Raw genomic sequence first — 26,270 nt, forward strand, 5'->3', positions numbered from 1 at the left:
TCCTTGTATTTTCTCAGAGCATTGTATGTTAAAGGGAGTAAAATTCTATGTATCTAAGATGTCTGAGTATCTAGAGAAGAAGTGGAATGAAACATATCTTCTGTTCTGATCAAGGCTTTATCTAAAGTTTGCCTCTTTGCTTAAAGGAAAACTTAAAACATGTATTACTGACCCTGTAGTGTTAAAACCACCATGTAGCCCCCCCTGGACACCTTAAATGTAGTAACATCTTACCTTTAATCCAGTCTACTGCTGGCTCGGCCCCTGATATGCCTCCATGGCTGACATCATCATTCTAATAGGAAAGCATTGGTTTGGCTGATATTGTCAAGGAGGTAGATCAGGGGCAGAGCCAGCACAAGTCAAACACAGCCCTGGCCAATCAGCATCTCCTTATAGAGATGCATTGAAACAATGCATCTCTATGAGAAAAGTTCAGCATCTCCATGCAGAGGGAGGAGACACTGAATGGCAGTGCTACACACTGTGCAGCACTTCCCCAGGAAGCATCTTTAGTAGCCATCTAAAGGAGTGGCCAGTGAAGATATCCCTAAGCTGTAATGTAAACACTGCCATTTTGCTGACAAGACCAGACCAATTCCATAAGCTGTAGTTATTCTGGTGACTATAGTGTCAAATACATATATTTGAGCTGAATTTGACATTGTTACAGTTATTGCATATCACTATAAGGAATTGCAAAACAAGTAAGGAATTTTGTTAAGGCTGGTCAATGAAAGTGGCTGATGTGTAATAATGTATTACGATCTGATTTCTTCTTTAAAAAAGTGTGAGATTTTGTATCATACGTGAGCATCAACTGACTCAATCTGTAAATCATCATCATCATCATTAAAGGAACATTATAGTCACCTGAATTACTTTAGCTAAATAAAGCAGTTTTAGTGTATAGATTCCCCTGCAATTTCACTGCTCAATTCACTGTCATTTAGGAGTTAAATCAGTTTGTTTCTGTTTATGCAGCTCTAACCACACCTCCCCTGGCTATGATTGACAGAGCCTGCATGAAAAAAAAAAACTGGTTTCACTTTCAAACAGATGTAATTTACCTTAAATAATTGTATCTCAATCTCTAAATTGAACTTTAATCACATACAGGAGGCTCTTGCAGGGTTGAGCAAGCTATTAACATAGCAGGGGATAAGAAAATCTTAATTAAACAGAATTTGCAATAAAGAAAGCCTAAATAGGGCTCTCTTTACAGGAAGTGTTTATGGAAGGCTGTGCAAGTCACATGCAGGGAGGTGTGACTAGGGTTCATAAACAAAGGGATTTAACTCCTAAATGGCAGAGGATTGAACAGTGAGGCTGCAGGGGCATGTTCTATACATCAAAACTGCTTCATTAAGCTTAAGTTGTTCAGGTGACTATAGTGTCCTCTTAATACTTTGAAATGGTTCTGTTGACACATTGAAAGAAACGATTCAAAGTAGAAAATTCTCCACGAACCGGTGCTATACCAACAAACACAATTATAAACTCTGCTAGGTTTAGGGGATACAAAGGACTGAGTAAGAATTGTGTGCGCTCACTTAAAATAATTTTGAAACAAAGGCTGTTAAATGTGACAGTTTCTTAATTTGCCCATAGAGGGCGCATGCACTCTACGCACAGCTTGTTCATGGAGTTATATTCAAAGTCAGGTTGCTAGGTAAAGAGCATTTAAGGTTACGCACCGATTTTCATATTGCAGGTAGTAATGTTTGGAATTATTTGAATTGCTTTAATTATGTGCTGCATGCCATGCGGCCTTCTGCAACTTATTATTATATCTTGCACATGATGCTGCACTCCTCTGGCCTTGAACGTTTGAAGGAGAGATTAATGATCATGAAAAATATATGACCCTGTTAGCCTCCAGATTGCCATATGTGATTTTTGCGTGGCTGCACACAATTACAAAATGCTAAATTTGCTGTTACTTGTTGCAAGCAAACCCAGGACGCATTTTGCATGAACTAATCAGTCATAAATATAGTGGATACAATTTCGGATATTTTTTTTTTTACATTTTCCCAAACCGAGAACCTTGTCTAGATATAAAGTTATTCAGAATAACGACTGGGATCTTCATCAAACTACATTAAATGATCTTCAGAGTGGGATATTTATCAACTGACAAGTTTTAGGAATTACATTTTAGACTTTATTTAAATAAAAGGTCACAACTGGAAATTGTAACAAATGATGAACATACAATTCTAAACATAATTATGAACACATTGATTAGTGTATGATAACAATGGAGAGGAAGATCAGTGACAGCATGTTGGAATTGGAGTTCATAGGGAGACTTGGGCTGAAACAAAGTGAGATGATAGGGTTAAATTGGTGCAGTTTGGGTAGGTGTATGCATATAGGAATTAATTGTCTGTTAGGAGAGATAGGCCTAACAGCATGATAGTATGGCAAACATATATATATACACCTCTATGTCCGCAAAGAAATAACAAATGTGGTATGAAACAGATTGAATAGATAAGACAGATACACTGCAGATAAAATACTATACATCAAGTGCAGGAGGGTAAGGGGGTTACTTGAGAATCCCAGAGGTACCTTGTAACGTGAAGGGAAGTCAGTCTCGTGGTTTCTATGTTGTATGCTGTTGATTTTTGCCAACTATTCTCAGCAGCCCCTCCTAATAGTACGATGAAAGTGGAGTTCCTTGGAAGACTGGCTGAAACAGAGAGAAATAAGATGGTCAACAGATTAAAAAAAGACATGGTATTATGACATGAAAAACTCAAGGGGATTGTGTCCAAAAGAGACTACAGTTCCTATAATGTGGTCAGCTCCCTAAATGCAAATAGCTGTGTTTATATTGTGCCATCTCAAGGAACACCCCGATGGCCTAAAAACATTATGGTACAGTGAGCACAAACCAAATACCAGTGACAAATTGTCTCACTGCACACAGTGACACACTTTACATCCTTTACACTGAAAATGTTATTTAAATAACACGGTCATCAGAAATATATTTGCACAATCACATACCTGCTAACTGTCTCAAATCTGGCAGGACAGTCACAATACGTGGTCAGAGCCAGATTAAAAACCCAGTGGGCCTGGTGCTGACAATTATGATGGGTCTAATTACAGAATCTTATCGACAGAAAACACTAAAACAGTTATACCTCCCACGTGTCATGTATCTGGTGGAGGTGGTGCTGGAGGGAAACTCACAGGATACAGCAGTGATTGCGAACCTTTTTGAGCCTGAGTGCCCAAACCGCAATACATGCCAACTTTTCTTTCCCCTAAAAGTGCCAACACTGCAATTAAACCTGAATGCACACAGATAGACTGCTGAGTACACACAGACCGTTGAATACATACACACAGTCCACTGAATACACTTACACAAACAAACATACACACAGACTGCTGAGTACATGCACACAGTCTGCTGAATACATGCACACAAACACACACACAGTCCGCTGAATACATGCAGACTGCTGAATACACACACATACTGCATTGATAGGTGCAATGGATGTGTGGAGTGCTGTGGGGGGTGCTGCAGGTAACAAATGTGCTTGTTTTTTATTTTATTTTTTATTATCCTGACTTATACATTATTAAAATCTTTATCCCCTCTCCCGTCTTACCTTTGGTTAAGGGGGGGGGGGGGCACAGCCAGCCCCGGTGGTGGTAAGTTCTATGTAGGTTCTAGCTGCAGCTCTCCTGTCCTCCTGCGCGCAGAATGCTGTGTGGAGCGTTGCCATGGTAATGCGTGGCAATGATCCACACAGCCAACTCGCGGGAGGAGTGATCTGCTTCCCAGATCCCTGCCTGCGGGTCCTCCCGATACAAAAGCAGAGTAGGCGTCTGCAATTTTGGGCAGGCAAGTGCCTACTGTGCATTGCTGCTGACCGGCGCCCCCGGCAACCTATGGCCACGTGCACACAGAGAGCCACGCGTGCCATAGGTTCGCCATCACTGGGATATAGCTATCAGAAAACACATACCCTATGCTAATCTATCACTTTCATCTCTCAAGTAAATCCATACCCCTTAACAGTAGTGCACGGTGAAACAGGACGTCGGTGGGTGGGTTAAAAGGGTGGGCCACTGACGCAAATCACATAACCGGCATTGCCCAAAGGGGCGAACATGCCCAAAATGGTGGCATGTCTGCCAGAAAATTTACAAGGCCAGCCTGGCATGACTGCATTTCAGGCTGCCTGCCAATCATGCAGGCTGGCCAGCTAAGGATGTGTTATACAGACAGTGCCCTGAGCTTGGCATAAATGAGTCTAATGATGTGCTCACTCCACGCTTTCTAAGGACTGTCCTCTAGCACTCATATGTCCACTACTCTCCTTATCTTCTTACTAGCAGGCAGAAGCTTCTGGTATATAGTATGGGATAGAGAAAATGTGTATGTAGTGAGTGTAGAAGAAAGGGAATATGCCACAGTGTTAGAGAGACTGAAGCAGCAAAAGCATTTGCATATTTTACTTTAACTAATTTCATTGTCAATCAGCCCACACAAGTTTTGTTCCCCTACATCCCTCTTAAGTTTCCATACTTAAGCAAGAACATGTGAAGAGTAGTAAAATAGTAAAAGTAGTATTTTTTTTTTTTTTTTAAATCAATGGGCCTATTCCATGGGTATGGGCCTGGAGCTGCAGCTCCGTCAGCCCCTATGTTAATCGGGCCCTGTATGTGGTTCCTTTTCTGACATTCCTTGGTATCTTTGGTATGCAGCTTCTTGGGACTGCATGAATAAGGACAGAGCAAGCACGTCATTAAATTCATGTTTAACCACCCTCCTGTTTCCTACCTTCTGGGTTTGGAGGGTGGCTTTCATGGGGTTCAGTCTGCTGGCTGTGGATGTTGTGATTTAAAGGCTTTCCCAGTCCACGCTCCCTCCTCTCTGCCGGGCAGCTCAGTCTGTTAGCTGGGAGGATGTGACCGGCTCTCACTTCCTCCCATTGCTGCCATTATAAAAGACACATGCCCAATCAGGGTGCCTGAGCAAGTTGCTGGGGCAGGCAGATGACACTGGCAGGAGTTTTGGAGGCGCAAATGGCTCATTGGCATGATATAAAAATGTTATGATTTTACTGCTCTTTAGCATAATATACCGGGTATTTGCATTTACTCATCATTGGCATGTTATACCAAAATTATGCATTTACTACTCATTGTAATGATATACCAAGTTTATTCATTTAATGTTTACTGAAATCAGGGCCGCCATCAGGGGGTGACAACCATAATGGCTGTCCGGGCCCCACGTGGAGCGGCAAAACTGCCGCAGGTGCATCTGCACCAGGGCCCATCAGGTGGCCCAAGCATTTAGGGCCAACCGATGGGCCCCATATCTTCAGGGGCCCGGTCAGCACTGCGGCCGGGTAATTGCACGACCGGGCCCCTTTACAAAAAAAAAATGCAGGTACACCGCAAGGGCTGCTGGGAGGAAGTGACGGCCGGTCACTTCCACCCAGCTTACTGCACGCGGGAGGAGACCGGAGGGAGAGGAAAAAGGACAGGAGAGAGGAGAGGCATCCGCTCACTCCCATCATCCCCAGTCACCCTCTTGCAACTTAAAGGTAAGAGGAGGGTGGCTGATAAATGAGGTGTGTGTGTATGTGTCTGCATATATGTCAGTATGTCTGTGTGTATGTCAGTATGTCTGTGTGTGTGTGTGTATGTCAGTATGTCTGTGTGTGTGTGTGTATGTCTGTATGTGTATGTATGTGTGTGTGTATGTCAGTATGTGTGTGTGTATATGTATGTCTGTGTGTATGTCAGTGTGTGTGTGTGTGTGTGTGTATGTCAGTATGTGTGTGTATGTATGTATGTGTGTATGTCTGTGTGTGTGTCAGTATGTGTGTGTGTGTAGGTCAGTATGTGTGTGTATGTATGTCTGTGTGTATGTCAGAATGTATGTCTGTGTGTATGTCAGTATGTGTGTATGTCTGTGTGTAAGTCTGTGTGTATGTGTGTGTGTGTGTGTGTGTGTGTGTATGTGTCTGTGTGTGTGTGTATGTCTGTGTGTATGTCAGTATGTGTGTGTATGTATGTCTGTGTGTATGTCAGTATGTGTGTGTATGCATGTCAGTATGTGTGTCTGTGTGTGTGTATGTCTGTGTGTATGTCTGTGTGTATGTATGTGTGTATGTCAGTATGTATGTCTGTATGTACAGGGAGTGCAGAATTATTAGGCAAATGAGTATTTTGACCACATCATCCTCTTTATGCATGTTGTCTTACTCCAAGCTGTATAGGCTCGAAAGCCTACTACCAATTAAGCATATTAGGTGATGTGCATCTCTGTAATGAGAAGGGGTGTGGTCTAATAACATCAACACCCTATATCAGGTGTGCATAATTATTAGGCAACTTCCTTTCCTTTGGCAAAATGGGTCAAAAGAAGGACTTGACAGGCTCAGAAAAGTCAAAAATAGTGAGATATCTTGCAGAGGGATGCAGCACTCTTAAAATTGCAAAGCTTCTGAAGCGTGATCATCGAACAATCAAGCGTTTCATTCAAAATAGTCAACAGGGTCGCAAGAAGCGTGTGGAGAAACCACGGCGCAAAATAACTGCCCATGAACTGAGAAAAGTCAAGCGTGCAGCTGCCAAGATGCCACTTGCCACCAGTTTGGCCATATTTCAGAGCTGCAACATCACTGGAGTGCCCAAAAGCACAAGGTGTGCAATACTCAGAGACATGGCCAAGGTAAGAAAGGCTGAAAGACGACCACCACTGAACAAGACACACAAGCTGAAACGTCAAGACTGGGCCAAGAAATATCTCAAGACTGATTTTTCTAAGGTTATATGGACTGATGAAATGAGAGTGAGTCTTGATGGGCCAGATGGATGGATTGGTAAAGGGCAGAGAGCTCCAGTCCGACTCAGACGCCAGCAAGGTGGAGGTGGAGTACTGGTTTGGGCTGGTATCATCAAAGATGAGCTTGTGGGGCCTTTTCGGGTTGAGGATGGAGTCAAGCTCAACTCCCAGTCCTACTGCCAGTTTCTGGAAGACACCTTCTTCAAGCAGTGGTACAGGAAGAAGTCTGCATCCTTCAAGAACATGATTTTCATGCAGGACAATGCTCCATCACACGCGTCCAAGTACTCCACAGCGTGGCTGGCAAGAAAGGGTATAAAAGAAGAAAATCTAATGACATGGCCTCCTTGTTCACCTGATCTGAACCCCATTGAGAACCTGTGGTCCATCATAAAATGTGAGATTTACAAGGAGGGAAAACAGTACACCTCTCTGAACAGTGTCTGGGAGGCTGTGGTTGCTGCTGCACGCAATGTTGATGGTGAACAGATCAAAACACTGACAGAATCCATGGATGGCAGGCTTTTGAGTGTCCTTGCAAAGAAAGGTGGCTATATTGGTCACTGATTTGTTTTTGTTATGTTTTTGAATGTGAGAAATGTATATTTGTGAATGTTGAGATGTTATATTGGTTTCACTGGTAAAAATAAATAATTGAAATGGGTATATATTTGTTTTTTGTTAAGTTGCCTAATAATTATGCACAGTAATAGTCACCTGCACACACAGATATCCCCCTAAAATAGCTATAACTAAACACAAACTAAAAACTACTTCCAAAAATATTCAGCTTTGATATTAATGAGTTTTTTGGGTTCATTGAGAACATGGTTGTTGTTCAATAATAAAATTAATCCTCAAAAATACAACTTGCCTAATAATTCTGCACTCCCTGTATATCTGTATGTCTGTATGTCTGTCTGTGTGTATGTCAGTATGTGTGTGTATGTATGTCTGTGTGTATGTCAGTATGTGTGTGTATGTATGTCAGTATGTGTGTCTGTGTGTATGTCTGTGTGTATGTCAGTATGTATGTCTGTGTGTATGTCTATGTGTATGTGTGTATGTATGTATATATCTGTCAGTATGCATGTATGTCTGTGAGTGTGTATGTGTGTATGTCTGTATGTATGTATGTATGTATCTGTGTATGTATATATCTATCTGTGTGTGTGTGTGTATGTCTGTATGTATATATGTATATCAGTATGTATGTGTATGTATGCCATTATGTATGTATGTCTGTTTGTATATATGTATGTCAGTTTGTATGTATGTCTGTTTGTCAGTATGTATGTATGTCTGTGTGTGTGTATGTATGTCTGTGTGTATGTCAGTATTTGTGTGTGTGTATATGTGTGTATGTATGTATGTGTGTATGTATGTATATATGTGTGTATGTCAGTGTAACGGATCGCCTGGCACCCCGACTTGGTACCTCCGTTAATGGATGCTCCTAGTGCTTCCTGAGGACTCCAAGCACTCTGGCAGACACCACAATCACCGAATCCGAGAAACCTTTTAAATTCTCCCAAGCGTATGAATGCTGTAGACCATTGAATAGGAACCATACGAATAGGCTTGTACTCCTAGCAGTCAACTGGAACAGCATACAATAAATCCTTCCCCCAATAATGAGACGACACATCACTTTGAGGGTAAAACAGGAACTCTGGACTGGCTCATCCAGCCTGGCTTTTATTTCCAACTCACACATACAGGCCACACCCAGGGGGAGGCATAAAAGAACCAATGACATAGATGTTACCTCCCACACATCCCCTCCCCTTAGTGTGACACATAATCCCATTATGCATACAGTGTAAAATAAACTTTTACATAACTTTCATAACTTTAAAACCATACATCACATTTACATAAAAATACATATCCACAATCAATCCATTCAGGGGAACAACATATTAAAAAATGGCATGAATCCGACCAGGGGTTTAAAAGTTACTAAAAGTATCTTTTGTTCCTTTCTGGCTGGCAGAAAAACATCCCCACAATGCACCCTGGTTTCCTCCCTTCTGCCCTGGAGTTAATTGGAGAAGTAATCCAATTACCCAGGACTAAAGGCAGACTCCATTAACCACATGGTTGCAAAACGACATAAAACACTTTAAAATACATAAAGTCACATTTACACATAACACACAGACATTTCACCTATCCCCAGATAGCTGGGATCTGCACGCACAAAACTACCGAATAGCGCGCAGATCCTACTCACACAGTACAATTGCCATGGAGCTAAAGTCTTTCCCATAGTCTTTCATTATATGAATAGGCTCCATGGTATGGCTATCTGGGGTATCACATTCCCATAAAGTCTGGTCCATAGTCCAAAGGCAAGAGGCGGGCAATCAGCCCCCTCCAAGGACACGTGGCGAGGTCGGTTTCGCCACACTTCTCCCCTTTACCCCCCAGACTAACAGGGTACTTGACCTCCTGCCGGTCAGTGCCCTTGTTAGTCCAGCAGCCCACCCACAAGACAGAAACAGCAGAGCAGCCCACCCACAATAAAGAGTTACTACACCTGGGTGAGGGAGAATCTTGTCCAGGTTCAGGTGCCTCACCACGGCTGTGTGGGGGACTGGTAGGCTGCCTTGGTAGGTTGCTGAGGGGGCAGAGACCAGCGGTACTCTGTCCTGTTGCCAGCACTACCACGGGAGTAGTCTGGTTGGAGCCTGGTTGCTGGAGACCGACTGTCTCCCCTTTAAATACACCGCTCTGCTGCTGGAGACCGACCGTCTCCCCTTGAGTTACACCGCTCTGCTGCTGGAGACCGACTGTCTCCCCTTGAGTTACACAGCTCTGCTGCTGGAGACCGACTGTCTCCCCTTTAGTTACACAGCTCTGCTGCTGGAGACAGACTGTCTCCCCTTTAAATACACCGCTCTGCTGCTGGAGACCGACTGTCTCCCCTTGAGTTACATTAAGCTGCCGCTGGGGAGAGGTGGTAACCAGCTCCTCTCCCATTAGAACACTCTGCCGCTGGGGAATGGAGACTGGGCTCTCTATTCCCTGTACATTAATGATCCGCCGCTGGGGAGAGGTGGTAACAATCTCCTCTCCCATGCATACTTCCCTTCTCTGCGGAGGGAGACCGACTGTCTCTCCTCCCAGCACAGAGTCCTGCTGTGGGGGAAAGGGGGATGGGCTCTCTATTCCCTGCTGGATACTCTGCCGCTGGGGAATGGAGACCGGGCTCCCAATTCCCAACAAATCACACTGCCGCTGGGGAGGGAGGACGGCTCCTTCAGCTCCCTGTAACTTGGGCGCAGAGACCACGGTCCCATCTGCGCTGGTGTGGGGCTTACGGTCTCCCCTTGGTGGGTTAGGCTGCCGCTGGAGAGAGGGTGTAACAAGCTCCTCTCTCTGAACTGTAACCTGCCGCTGGGGATCTGGGCCGACTGCCCAGCATCCCTGTAGGGCCAGTAGAGAGACCTCGATCCCATCTCCACCTGCCATCTGTGGGTCTCTCCAGGACCAGTCTATGAGGTCTGGTTCTGCTTGTCGGGTAGGTTGGAGCTGCACGAAGCTGAGCAGGTGTTGGTAGTCCTGCTCCAGCTCCCACTCCCTTGTTACCAGGTGGGTCATGTCTTTGCTCACCTCGCATTCGTCAGCCCAGACATACATGCCCATCCGGTAGTCGTAGATGTCCCAAAACCTAGACCCCTCCGTGCTGCCAAGATCAATGTCGTCCTCCAAGGCATCCCATAATAAACCCGGGCCATCATAATCATCCCCCTCCGGTAAGTTGTGCTCGGCCGTCCAGGGGGTAAGTCGAATGGTATGCCACCAGAGGGCCTGGTATGCGTTGTCTAGCCAGATCTCTCGCCATACCAGGGTCTCTAGTCTTGTCACCCACTCATCCAGGGGCTGCTCTCCCAATAGATACATGCGCATCGCCACACGCTTCTGTAGCCGCTGCTCATCACTGGGGAGACTCTCACCTCGCCGCCACTGGGCGTCTTCCAGGGCATCATACCAGACTTCCTTTCTGTCTGCATCCCTGTAGTCCGCGGCCGCCTCCTCCTCCTCATCATGGAACGCTGTCCAAAAACTAGCTGATTCCATCCTGCTGTAGCCAGGGGCGCTGTACGGATACTAGCGTTGCCCTCAATTTGTAATTCCAAACGTTACCAGTGTCTCTGAGCTGCTTCTCCTCGCACTAGGACGCCATCCCACCGCTTGCCACCAATGTAACGGATCGCCTGGCACCCCGACTTGGTACCTCCGTTAATGGATGCTCCTAGTGCTTCCTGAGGACTCCAAGCACTCTGGCAGACACCACAATCACCGAATCCGAGAAACCTTTTAAATTCTCCCAAGCGTATGAATGCTGTAGACCATTGAATAGGAACCATACGAATAGGCTTGTACTCCTAGCAGTCAACTGGAACAGCATACAATAAATCCTTCCCCCAATAATGAGACGACACATCACTTTGAGGGTAAAACAGGAACTCTGGACTGGCTCATCCAGCCTGGCTTTTATTTCCAACTCACACATACAGGCCACACCCAGGGGGAGGCATAAAAGAACCAATGACATAGATGTTACCTCCCACACATCCCCTCCCCTTAGTGTGACACATAATCCCATTATGCATACAGTGTAAAATATACTTTTACACAACTTTCATAACTTTAAAACCATACATCACATTTACATAAAAATACATATCCACAATCAATCCATTCAGGGGAACAACATATTAAAAAATGGCATGAATCCGACCAGGGGTTTAAAAGTTACTAAAAGTATCTTTTGTTCCTTTCTGGCTGGCAGAAAAACATCCCCACAATGCACCCTGGTTTCCTCCCTTCTGCCCTGGAGTTAATTGGAGAAGTAATCCAATTACCCAGGACTAAAGGCAGACTCCATTAACCACATGGTTGCAAAACGACATAAAACACTTTAAAATACATAAAGTCACATTTACACATAACACACAGACATTTCACCTATCCCCAGATAGCTGGGATCTGCACGCACAAAACTACCGAATAGCGCGCAGATCCTACTCACACAGTACAATTGCCATGGAGCTAAAGTCTTTCCCATAGTCTTTCATTATATGAATAGGCTCCATGGTATGGCTATCTGGGGTATCACATTCCCATAAAGTCTGGTCCATAGTCCAAAGGCAAGAGGTGGGCAATCAGCCCCCTCCAAGGACACGTGGCGAGGTCGGTTTCGCCACAGTCAGTATGTGTGTATGTCTGTGTGTATGTCTGTGTGTGTATGTCTGTGTGTGTATGTCTGTGTGTGTATGTCTGTATGTGTGTATGTCTGTGTGTGTGTATGTATGTCTGTGTGTATGTCAGTATGTATGTGTATGTATGTCAGTATGTGTGTCTCTGTGTGTGTATGTATGTCTGTGTGTATGTCAGTATGTGTGTGTGTGTGTGTATGTCTGTGTGTATGTCAGTATGTATGTCTGTGTGTATGTCAGTATGTGTGTATGTATGTGTGTGTATGTCTGTGTATGTATGTCTGTGTGTAAGTCTGTGTGTATGTGTGTCTGTGTGTGTGTTTGTATGTCTGTATTTGTGTATGTCTGTCTGTGTGTATGTCTGTGTGTATGTATGTCTGTGTGTGTGTGTGTGTATGTCTGTGTGTATGTCAGTATGTGTGTGTATGTATATGTGTGTGTATGTATGTCAGTATGTGTGTGTGTATGTATGTCAGTATGTGTGTCTGTGTGTATGTCTGTGTGTATGTCAGTATGTATGTATGTCTGTATGTGTATGTATGTCAGTGTGTATGTCTGTGTGTATGTATGTCTGTGTATGTGTGTATGTATGTATATATCTGTCAGTATGCATGTATGTCTGTGAGTATGTATGTGTGTATGTCTGTATGCATCTGTGTATGTATATATCTATCTGTGTGTGTATGTCTGTATGTATGTATGTATATCAGTATGTATGTGTATGTATGCCATTATGTATGTATGTCTGTTTGTATATCTGTATGTCAGTTTGTATGTATGTCTGTTTGTCAGTATGTATGTATGTGTGTCTGTCAGTATGTGAGTATGTATGTACGTCAGTGTGTGTGTATCTGTATCTGTGTATGTGTCTATATGTGTGCGTGTCTGTTAGTATGTGTGTATCTTTCTGTGTCTGTGTCCTTTTGTGTCTGTGTGTGTGTATTCCTGTAGGCGCGATTTGGAGGCCTGGCTTGGAGGCGGGCACACGGGGGCCCAGACCTTGAGCTGTGTTAGGGGCCCCACAATTTCTGATGGCAGCCCTGTATGTGTGTATGTCTGTATGTCTGTCTGTGTGTATGTCAGTATGTGTGTGTATGTATGTCAGTATGTGTGTCTGTGTGTATGTCTGTGTGTATGTCAGTATGTATGTATGTCTGTATGTGTATGTATGTCAGTGTGTATGTCTGTGTGTATGTATGTGTGTATGTATGTCTGTGTGTATGTCTATGTGTATGTATGTATATATCTGTCAGTATGCATGTATGTCTGTGAGTGTGTATGTGTGTATGTCTGTCAGTATGCCTGTATGTATCTGTGTATGCATATATCTATCTGTGTGTGTGTGTGTGTGCGTGTGTGTGTGTCTGTCTGTATGTATATATGTATATCAGTATGTATGTGTATGTATGCCATTATGTATGTATATCTGTTTGTATATCTGTATGTCAGTTTGTATGTATGTCTGTTTGTCAGTATGTATGTGTCTGTCAGTATGTGAGTATGTATGTACGTCAGTGTGTGTGTGTGTGTGTATCTGTATCTGTGTATGTGTCTATATGTGTGTGTGTCTGTTAGTATGTGTGTATCTTTCTGTGTCTGTGTCCTTTTGTGTCTGTGTGTGTGTATTCCTGTGGGCGGGATTTGGAGGCGGGGCTTGGAGGCGGGCACACGGGGGCCCAGACCTTGAGCTGTGTTAGGGGCCCCACAATTTCTGATGGCAGCCGTGACTGAAATGATATACCAAGTTTATTCATTTAATATATTATTCACTGGAATGATATACCAAGTTTATTTATTTAATATATTATTCCCTGGAATGATATATCAAGTTTATTCATTTAATATATTATTCACTTTAATGATATACCAAGTTTATTCATTTAATATATTATTCACTGGAATGATATACCACGTTTATGTATTAATTGTTGCCATAATATACAAGGTTTATGCATTTACAGCTCATTGATTTGGTGTACACAGTTTATGCATTTAATGCTTTAATAGTATTCCCTTGCTGGAAAATCCTTTAAAACTCCTTTTACTAAATGCTTGCCTGGTTGGGGAGATCTCTCTTATTGATTAATGATGTCCATGTGTCACGTGGGCAGGGCTCTCGCTCCCCGTGCTGCTCTCTCTTTTCACATCTAAATGCCCAAGTGCATAGCACTCTAATTATTTCTGTTCAATTATCTTGTCTATCAAAGACATCTATCAACACATCTATTTTGTTTGAGTAACTGTGTTTATCCCTGATGTTAATGGATCAGGGATAAATGGGATACAACCCCCCCCCCCTCACCAGCTGACAGCCCTCCCCTGAGAACATATCTCCCTAGGGTGAGAACATGAGAAAAGCGTTTAGGGTTTTATTGTTTAATTAATTAATTCATTTAATTTAAATATAATTTAAATATTTTATTTGATACTGTCATAAATGTTATTCAAACAACTTCATCTATTTTAATTTACCGACTAAATACTTCCTAAAAATGACTAACTTTTAAAAAATGAAGTATAAAGCACTATCTTTTCTCTAGTGGTAATGCAGTATATCCAAAGATGGTTCATTTTATGATTTTTGTCTTCAGACAGATAACAAGATAGCCCAAAATGACATAAATGCAGTTAGGTAAAAAAGGAAGAATCACAGGCACTCCGAGTTCAAGCCGCAGGCAGTTTTATTGTGACAAAATGCAATGCAACGTTTCGACCGTAAAAGGTCTTTTTCAAGCGAAACGGTCGAAACGTTGCGTTGCATTTTGTCACAATAAAACTGCCTGCGGCTTGAACTCGGAGTGCCTGTGATTCTTCCTTTTTTACAAATGATTCTGGGATTGCTGGTCCTGATCCGGAGCACCCGTGGCCGCTGGGATTGAGTGCGGTTCACATTATCTACTCTGCTTAATAAATGCAGTTAGGGTCCTAAATAGACCAGATGGAAGACAATTTGGGTGTGCATTAGGGGTGTGGACCCACCAAGCACAGCCTTTGCACACTATTAATAAATGAATAAAGCTCCATAGTGAGGTCATACAATAACGGCCAAGCCTTACAAGTGTTCATGGTAACAGTGTAGAGTATTTATTGGTTGTATCAATACTTACATAGGAGAACCAATGTAATGGCACTCCCCTACATTAATAAGAACCATTGTGTTCTCTCTGTTATCAATTTAAACATCTACTTCAGTATATATGGAACTCCTGAGCAGCCTACATTTTAAAATTCTCCTGTTACTAAAGGTTAAAACAGTGGGCAGTAAAACCATGTTTAGTCCTGACTTTGTGCCTGATAAAGGTCACATTCAATATCGAATCTACTTTTATTAAGTCATTTTCTAAGTGCGTTTAAATTCCTCTAGGCTAAAAATACATTCTTTTACCCTGCTGTGCAGATCATTTTCTTTAAAAAAAAAAAAACTGTCTCTCTTTTCAATGAAAAAACTTCTATGGTGCATTTATCATCATTTTCACTGTCTCTCTGGTACCAGGTACTCAAAGTGTTCTTTTAATAAACAGGTAACCATGAAAAGCATACTCACACAGACAATTCATCTCATTAACCCCTTAAGGACCAAACTTCTGGAATAGAAGGGAATCATGACATGTCACACATGTCATGTGTCCTTAAGGGGTTAAAGTGGTCTGGGTGCAATGTTGCTGTCCCACTTAGTCCTGCAGTTTTTGAGAAACAGCAATAATTACCTTGCAGGACTAAGCCTGCCTCTAATGACTGTCAATCAGACTGCCACTAGAGGCACTTCCTGGATGTTACTGAACTCTTAGTCCCTAAAATGAAGCTGGACATCCTCAAGCTTTGCATGAGGATATCTGGTGTCAGTGAAATCCCCATAAGAAAACATTTAGACAATGCTTTCCTATGGGGATGGCCTAATGCGCTTGCAACGCATGCGCATTAGGTCCTCCCATCAGAAGACGTTGGAGGGGGCGAAGCACTGACCAAGTGCTGAGGGACATCGGTGCTGGAATTAGATAACTAAATAAAGTTGTTGTTTTTTTTCCTTGTTTTTTACACTTTACTACTACAAAATTATTCAGGATTATAAAGCTTTAGAAGCAGTGACTAAAATAACACTGTACATTCATTGTGGAGTATTACATTTGCTTTATATAGAGGCAAAATGCTATTTTGTTTATTATGTAAAGTAAAGGAACACTCCAAGCACAATCAATAGCTACAACCCACTGCAGTGGTTATGGTGCAAGGAATTCTGTGCACCACCACGAGACAAGCCATTTCTGAACGGTTTTACTGAAAATGGCTTAGTAACAGACAACTTTCCCATGTGGCCAGGAGTAATGAGAGTGGTAGTAGGTATAATAACCTACCTAAATTAAGTAGATCTTCTAGAGGCCCAGTCCTAGTTTTGCTCAGGGGCCCAGGCTAATACCAGCAAGCAGTCAATGCTCTCATTGACTGGCTCCATTCTGTCTTATTATTCCACCTGTGTCTGTATAATTATGTATATTAGCCAATAGCCGGCCCTGCCTGCCCTCCATCTATCCTTCCTGCTGCCATTCCCTCCTCCTCCTCCCCCCCCCCCTCACCATCCCCATCCCGTCACTCAGCCGGTTGTTATGGTAACAGGAGCTGGCTGCTCAGTGCTCAGTGCAGCATCCTGAGCTCTAACCGAGTATACCGAGCGGGTACCGAGTATACAGACAGCGGGTACCGGGTATACAGACAGCGGGTACCGAGTATACCGAGCGGGTACCGAGTATACAGACAGCGGGTACCGGGTATACAGACAGCGGGTACCGAGTATACCGAGCGGGTACCGAGTATACAGACAGCGGGTACCGGGGATACCGAGCGGGTACCGAGTATACAGAGCGGGTACCGGGAATACAGAGCGGGTACCGAGTATACAGACAGCGGGTACCGGAGATAGGTATTCCTCTTTGCCGTAGTGATCCTATTACCGGCCAGCCGGCGGACACTGCATCCCGCCTCCTGCTCTCCCATGCCTCCCCCGGGCTCTCCCGGTCCTGTCTCCGGTTACTTTCTCCTCCTGATCCTCCCGGCGGTGCTCAGTGCCGAACTCCCCGGGGAACCGTGCCGAACCGAACCATGTGCCAGCAGCGGGAGCCAGGTATCAATATCACCTACCTACATACACTATACAGAGCCAGGTATCACCTACCTACATACACTATATAGAGAGCCAGCTATCACCTACCTACATACACTATATAGAGAGCCAGGTATCACCCACCAACATACACTATATAGAGAGCCAGCACTATACACTGTACAGGGAGTCAGGTATTGCCCTGTATATATCTATACACTACCTACATACACTATACAGAGAGCCGGCTATCACCTACCTACATACACTATATAGAGAGCCGGCTATCACCTACCTACATACACTATATAGAGAGCCAGGTATCACCTACCTACATACACTATATAGAGAGCCAGGTATCACCTACCTACATACACTATACAGAGCCGGCTATCACCTACCTACATACACTATATAGAGAGCCAGGTATCACCTACCTACATACACTATATAGAGAGCCAGGTATCACCTACCTACATACACTATATAGAGAGCCAGGTATCACCTACCTACATACACTATATAGAGCCAGGTATCACCTACCTACATACACTATATAGAGAGCCAGGTATCACCTACCTACATACACTATATAGAGAGCCAGGTATCACCTACATACATACACTATATAGAGAGCCAGCTATCACCTACCTACATACACTATATAGAGAGCCAGGTATCACCTACCTACATACACTATATAGAGAGCCAGCTATCACCTACCTACATACACTATATAGAGAGCCAGGTATCACCTACCTACATACACTATATAGAGAGCCAGGTATCACCTACCTACATACACTATACAGAGCCGGCTATCACCTACCTACATACACTATATAGAGAGCCAGGTATCACCTACCTACATACACTATATAGAGAGCCAGGTATCACCTACCTACATACACTATACAGAGCCAGGTATCACCTACCTACATACACTATATAGAGAGCCAGGTATCACCTACCTACATACACTATATAGAGAGCCAGGTATCACCTACCTACATACACTATACAGAGCCAGGTATCACCTACCTACATACACTGTATAGAGAGCCAGGTATCACCTACCTACATACACTATATAGAGAGCCAGCTACCACCTACCTACATACACTGTATAGAGCCAGGTATCACCTACCTACATACACTATATAGAGAGCCAGCTACCACCTACCTACATATACTATACAGAGCCAGGGATCACCTACCTACATACACTATATAGAGAGTCAGGTATCACCCACCTACATACAGTATATAGAGAGCCAGGTATCACCTACCTACATACACTATATAGAGAGCCAGCTATCACCTACCTACATACACTATATAGAGAGCCAGGTATCAATATCACCTATCTACATACACTATATAGAGAGCCAGGTATCACCTACCTACTTACACTATACAGAGCCAGGTATCACCTACCTACATACACTATATAGAGAGCCAGGTATCACCCACCAACATACACTATATAGAGAGCCAGCACTATACACTGTACAGGGAGTCAGGTATTGCCCTGTATATATCTATACACTACCTACATACACTATACAGAGAGCCGGCTATCACCTACCTACATACACTATATAGAGAGCCGGCTATCACCTACCTACATACACTATATAGAGAGCCAGCTATCACCTACCTACATACACTATATAGAGAGCTAGGTATCACCTACCTACATACACTAGAGAGATTTAGGTACCACCTATACAACTTACACCATATAGGGAGATAAGTATCATCAACTTACCTTAGAGCATATAGTGATCCAGGTATCACCTAGGCACCTTTTACCATACATGGACACATAATGGGAGCCAGCCATCACACATAATGGGAGCCAGGTATCATATAGTCATCTTACACTATATGAGAACCTTTTAGCTGTATTCCTTACACCAGAAGGAGAATCAGATATCCCCTATGTACCTTACACCATAAGGGGCGGCAGGTATCACCTATATATCTTACACTATATGAAGAACCAAGTATCACCTGTTTACCATACTCCAGTGGGCCAGGTATCACATGTGCACCTTGCACTGTACTGTGAGGCAGGTATCACTGTACACCCTATACTAAATAGGGAGCAAGGTATCTCTATACACCTTATAATATATAGGAGCCAAGTATCACTATACACCGTATACTATGTAGGGAGCCATGTATTGCCTGTACACCTTGCACCATATGGCAAGGCAGGTATTACCTTTATACAGTATGGGGAGCCAGGTACCACCTGTACTACCTTATTGGGAGGAATGTACTAGCTATGAACCTTGCACTATATGAGGGGCAGGCATTACTTTGTATTATTTCTATACGCCATAGACCATACAGGGAGCCAGGTATTGCCCTGTATATATCTATACACTGTACAGGGAGCCAGGTATTGCCCTGTATATATCTATACACCGTACAGGGAGCCAGGTATTGCCCTGTATATATCTATACACCGTACAGGGAGCCAGGTATTGCCCGGTTTATATCTATACACCGTACAGGGAGCCAGGTATTGCCCTGTATATATCTATACACCATACAGGGATCCAGGCATTGCCCTGTATATATCTATACACTGTACAGGGAGCCAGGCATTGCCCTGTATATATCTATACACCGTACAGGGAGCCAGGTATTGCCCTGTATATATCTATACACCGTACAGGGAGCCAGGTATTGCCCTGTATATATCTATACACCATACAGGGAGCCAGGCATTGCCCTGTATATATCTATACACTGTACAGGGAGCCAGGCATTGCCCTGTATATATCTATACACCATACAGGGAGCCAGGCATTGCCCTGTATATATCTATACACTGTACAGGGAGCCAGGTATTGCCCTGTATATATCTATACACCGTACAGGGAGCCAGGTATTGCCCTGTATATATCTATACACCGTACAGGGAGCCAGGTATTGCCCGGTTTATATCTATACACCGTACAGGGAGCCAGGTATTGCCCTGTATATATCTATACACCATACAGGGATCCAGGCATTGCCCTGTATATATCTATACACTGTACAGGGAGCCAGGCATTGCCCTGTATATATCTATACACCGTACAGGGAGCCAGGTATTGCCCTGTATATATCTATACACCGTACAGGGAGCCAGGTATTGCCCTGTATATATCTATACACCATACAGGGAGCCAGGCATTGCCCTGTATATATCTATACACTGTACAGGGAGCCAGGCATTGCCCTGTATATATCTATACACCGTACAGGGAGCCAGGTATTGCCCTGTATATATCTATACACCGTACAGGGAGCCAGGTATTGCCCTGTATATATCTATACACTGTACAGGGAGCCAGGTATTGCCCTGTATATATCTATACACCATACAGGGAGCCAGGTATTGCCCTGTATATATCTATACACCGTACAGGGAGCCAGGTATTGCCCTGTATATATCTATACACCGTACAGGGAGCCAGGTATTGCCCTGTATATATCTATACACCGTACAGGGAGCCAGGCATTGCCCTGTATATATCTATACACCGTACAGGGTGCCAGGTATTGCCATGTATATATCTATACACCGTACAGGGAGCCAGGTATTGCCCTGTATATATCTATACACCGTACAGGGAGCCAGGTATTGCCCTGTATATATCTATACACCATACAGGGAGCCAGGTATTGCCCTGTATATATCTATACACCGTACAGGGAGCCAGGTATTGCCCTGTATATATCTATACACAGCACAGGGAGCCAGGCATTGCCCTGTATATATCTATACACCGTACAGGGTGCCAGGTATTGCCATGTATATATCTATACACCGTACAGGGAGCCAGGTATTGCCCTGTATATATCTATACACCGTACAGGGAGCCAGGTATTGCCCTGTATATATCTATACACCATACAGGGAGCCAGGTATTGCCCTGTATATATCTATACACTGTACAGGGAGCCAGGTATTGCCATGTATATATCTATACACCGTACAGGGAGCCAGGTATTGCCCTGTATATATCTATACACCGTACAGGGAGCCAGGTATTGCCCTGTATATATCTATACACCATACAGGGAGCCAGGTATTGCCCTGTATATATCTATACACTGTACAGGGAGCCAGGTATTGCCCTGTATGTATCTATACACCGTACAGGGAGGCAAGTATTGCCCTGTATATATCTATACACTGTACAGGGAGCCAGGTATTGCCCTGTATGTATCTATACACCGTACAGGGAGCCAGGTATTGCCATGTATATATCTATACACCGTACAGGGAGCCAGGTATTGCCCTGTATATATCTATACACCGTACAGGGAGCCAGGCATTGCCCTGTATATATCTATACACCGTACAGGGTGCCAGGTATTGCCATGTATATATCTATACACTGTACAGGGAGCCAGGTATTGCCATGTATATATCTATACACCGTACAGGGAGCCAGGCATTGCCCTGTATATATCTATACACCGTACAGGGAGCCAGGTATTGCCCTGTATATATCTATACACTGTACAGGGAGCCAGGTATTGCCATGTATATATCTATACACCGTACAGGGAGCCAGGTATTGCCCTGTATATATCTATACACCGTACAGGGAGCCAGGTATTGCCCTGTATATATCTATACACCATACAGGGAGCCAGGCATTGCCCTGTATATATCTATACACTGTACAGGGAGCCAGGCATTGCCCTGTATATATCTATACACCGTACAGGGAGCCAGGTATTGCCCTGTATATATCTATACACCGTACAGGGAGCCAGGTATTGCCCTGTATATATCTATACACTGTACAGGGAGCCAGGTATTGCCCTGTATATATCTATACACCATACAGGGAGCCAGGTATTGCCCTGTATATATCTATACACCGTACAGGGAGCCAGGTATTGCCCTGTATATATCTATACACTGTACAGGGAGCCAGGCATTGCCCTGTATATATCTATACACCGTACAGGGAGCCAGGTATTGCCCTGTATATATCTATACACCGTACAGGGAGCCAGGTATTGCCCTGTATATATCTATACACTGTACAGGGAGCCAGGTATTGCCCTGTATATATCTATACACCATACAGGGAGCCAGGTATTGCCCTGTATATATCTATACACCGTACAGGGAGCCAGGTATTGCCCTGTATATATCTATACACCGTACAGGGAGCCAGGTATTGCCCTGTATATATCTATACACCGTACAGGGAGCCAGGCATTGCCCTGTATATATCTATACACCGTACAGGGTGCCAGGTATTGCCATGTATATATCTATACACCGTACAGGGAGCCAGGTATTGCCCTGTATATATCTATACACCGTACAGGGAGCCAGGTATTGCCCTGTATATATCTATACACCATACAGGGAGCCAGGTATTGCCCTGTATATATCTATACACTGTACAGGGAGCCAGGTATTGCCATGTATATATCTATACACCGTACAGGGAGCCAGGTATTGCCCTGTATATATCTATACACCGTACAGGGAGCCAGGTATTGCCCTGTATATATCTATACACCATACAGGGAGCCAGGTATTGCCCTGTATATATCTATACACTGTACAGGGAGTCAGGCATTGCCCTGTATATATCTATACACCGTACAGGGAGCCAGGTATTGCCCTGTATATATCTATACACCGTACAGGGAGCCAGGTATTGCCCTGTATATATCTATACACCGTACAGGGAGCCAGGTATTGCCCTGTATATATCTATACACCATACAGGGAGCCAGGCATTGCCCTGTATATATCTATACACTGTACAGGGAGCCAGGCATTGCCCTGTATATATCTATACACCGTACAGGGAGCCAGGTATTGCCCTGTATATATCTATACACCGTACAGGGAGCCAGGTATTGCCCTGTATATATCTATACACTGTACAGGGAGCCAGGTATTGCCCTGTATATATCTATACACTGTACAGGGAGCCAGGTATTGCCCTGTATATATCTATACACCGTACAGGGAGCCAGGTATTGCCCTGTATATATCTATACACCGTACAGGGAGCCAGGTATTGCCCTGTATATATCTATACACCGTACAGGGAGCCAGGCATTGCCCTGTATATATCTATACACCGTACAGGGTGCCAGGTATTGCCATGTATATATCTATACACCGTACAGGGAGCCAGGTATTGCCCTGTATATATCTATACACCGTACAGGGAGCCAGGTATTGCCCTGTATATATCTATACACCATACAGGGAGCCAGGTATTGCCCTGTATATATCTATACACTGTACAGGGAGCCAGGTATTGCCATGTATATATCTATACACCGTACAGGGAGCCAGGTATTGCCCTGTATATATCTATACACCGTACAGGGAGCCAGGTATTGCCCTGTATATATCTATACACCATACAGGGAGCCAGGTATTGCCCTGTATATATCTATACACTGTACAGGGAGCCAGGTATTGCCCTGTATGTATCTATACACCGTACAGGGAGGCAAGTATTGCCCTGTATATATCTATACACTGTACAGGGAGCCAGGTATTGCCCTGTATGTATCTATACACCGTACAGGGAGCCAGGTATTGCCATGTATATATCTATACACCGTACAGGGAGCCAGGTATTGCCCTGTATATATCTATACACCGTACAGGGAGCCAGGCATTGCCCTGTATATATCTATACACCGTACAGGGTGCCAGGTATTGCCATGTATATATCTATACACTGTACAGGGAGCCAGGTATTGCCATGTATATATCTATACACCGTACAGGGAGCCAGGCATTGCCCTGTATATATCTATACACCGTACAGGGAGCCAGGTATTGCCCTGTATATATCTATACACTGTACAGGGAGCCAGGTATTGCCATGTATATATCTATACACTGTACAGGGAGCCAGGTATTGCCCTGTATATATCTATACACTGTACAGGGAGCCAGGTATTGCCCTGTATGTATCTATACACTGTACAGCGAGCCAGGTATTGCCCTGTATGTATCTATACACCGTACAGGGAGCCAGGAATTGCCCTGTATGTATCTATACACCGTACAGGGAGCCAGGTATTGCCCTGTATGTATCTATACACTGTACAGGGAGCCAGGTATTGCCATGTATATATCTATACACCGTACAGGGAGCCAGGTATTGCCCTGTATATATCTATACACTGTACAGGGAGCCAGGTATTGCCCTGTATATATCTATACACCGTACAGGGAGCCAGATATTGACCTGTAACTCTATACACCTTACACCATATGGTGGGTCAGGTATCTCTCTGTATAGTATTCACACCATATCACGGGCGGATCTAGCACACACACATACAGGGATTGCATATACAGTATCCCTATTATAGATAGATATATATGTAAATGCATAAAAGATGTATATATGTATATATGGACTGGACCCCCATCCCCATCACCATTTATAACATATGAATGATTTCCAATGTAAAATTATCACTTGCATACAAGTACACAGTTTATATGGCACAAATCCCTGAACACTGAGTGTGATTACATATTTATGTTTACAGTGTATATTGGGTATACAGAAACTGCTGGGTTTATATGCACGTACCTGTGTTTATGTCAATATATCAGGAGAAGGTGTTTACAGATGTGTCAGTAATATGTCTGGAAAATCATGTCATCTATACATGTATGGGGACTGTGATTACTTAAATATTTATAGAAGCATTCAACCTTTTTCCTAAGACGTGTATTATAAGACAAGAACAAAACACTACAGTAGTCTGGTTATAAAAGTTGACTTTATCCATTCAGAGACAGAGTGTCCTGTGTTGCATTTGATCGCAATATTCTGCAGTCTGTCTTAATATTAATTGGGCTTTGTTCTCCTGTGTTATATGTCATATGGGATAGTGCTGATAATTGCACTTTTTAGTTGCATCCCTATTTTCATTGCTTCTCTCTCTGTAAAGTATAATGTATGCACCCATGATCCTTGATTTTTCACTACTACCTACCTGTGTCTGTGAATTCAGCTCTGCACAATAGGAGAACGACAGGGGCATTGTTACAACAGTGAATATCCACTATGTAGGTTCATTTTGAATCATGTACCAAAATACAGAATGGCGTGCTCACTCACCACTGCTAAGCCAAACATTGATTATATTATTAGATTTCCATTTACGTAATTCTTTATGGTATGTTGGTTAACCCGGCAGGTTAAACACTGTGCTTCCCAAATAACAGGCCTTTGGGTAAAGTAATGTAGCTTTGGGCATGTGTTTGTGGCCTTTTTACCATGAGCAATGAAGTGGTTTGAGTGAAAACCTAATGTATAGGTAAGTTAGAGTACAATATAGCTTAATAGCTTTAATGTGAAACAGTGCGTGATGCGACAAGAATTTGTTCCTAAATGTCCTTCTGACACTATGTCCTTGACTTCCTCTCTATTCCCCGTAGGCTTTTATTATATTGCACCTACACAAAATATTGTGTTTTTTCTATGACACTATGAGTTGTCAATTATTTTTATTCTCATGTGGGTTGTTTGTATATTTTGTACTTTTAATGCTCAATAAAGCTTTTGGAAATAAAAAAAGATCAAGCTGTTGGCTGGGGAGAATTATGTAAAGAATAGACAAGGCATAACTTGCAGGCAAAATTTGGCAGCGGATGGAGTGCCAAATATATATATATTATGGCACACAAAAGAGAATAGAAATCAAGTAGATCCTGAAAGAGAGGTTCCTTCTAGGACAATGACAAATAACATCTGTTCTTTATCTCTTCGACTCCCTTGATTCTTAGCTATGGCTCTCTGGATGGAGGGTTGGCTGGATATAATGGGATTCCTATTTCCATTGTTGTTACATGGCTTTTTGACTCCAACGACCCTTAGGCATAGCTTCTCTGGGTTTCACATCCACAGATATAATACTATATGTGGGTCTAGCAGAATATACTGAAATGTTTGATGGCATACTTCTAATTTTTGGAGGATATACTGTTTACCTAGGTAAAATCACAGATGAAAAACAAATATATGATAACTGGAATAAATTAGAACCAGATATGCTGTAAATAATAATATAACTGAAATAAATTAGA

The 26,270-nt window shown here is 43.3% G+C and overlaps 1 protein-coding gene across 1 annotated transcript in view; it reads left to right on the forward strand.

Moving 5' to 3' along the window:
- Positions 1–16,666: 16,666 nt before the first annotated feature.
- The window catches only part of DNER (delta/notch like EGF repeat containing), a 236,853-nt gene continuing 227,249 nt past the window's right edge, over positions 16,667–26,270 (forward strand). The window contains exon 1 of the mRNA XM_063442306.1: positions 16,667–17,179. Coding sequence (XP_063298376.1) covers positions 17,051–17,179 — 129 coding nt within the window. The 5' untranslated portion in view covers positions 16,667–17,050. The remainder of the gene's footprint in view (positions 17,180–26,270) is intronic.

Source organism: Pelobates fuscus, chromosome 2 (genome assembly GCF_036172605.1).
Source record: "Pelobates fuscus isolate aPelFus1 chromosome 2, aPelFus1.pri, whole genome shotgun sequence".
Lineage (NCBI taxonomy): Eukaryota > Metazoa > Chordata > Amphibia > Anura > Pelobatidae > Pelobates > Pelobates fuscus.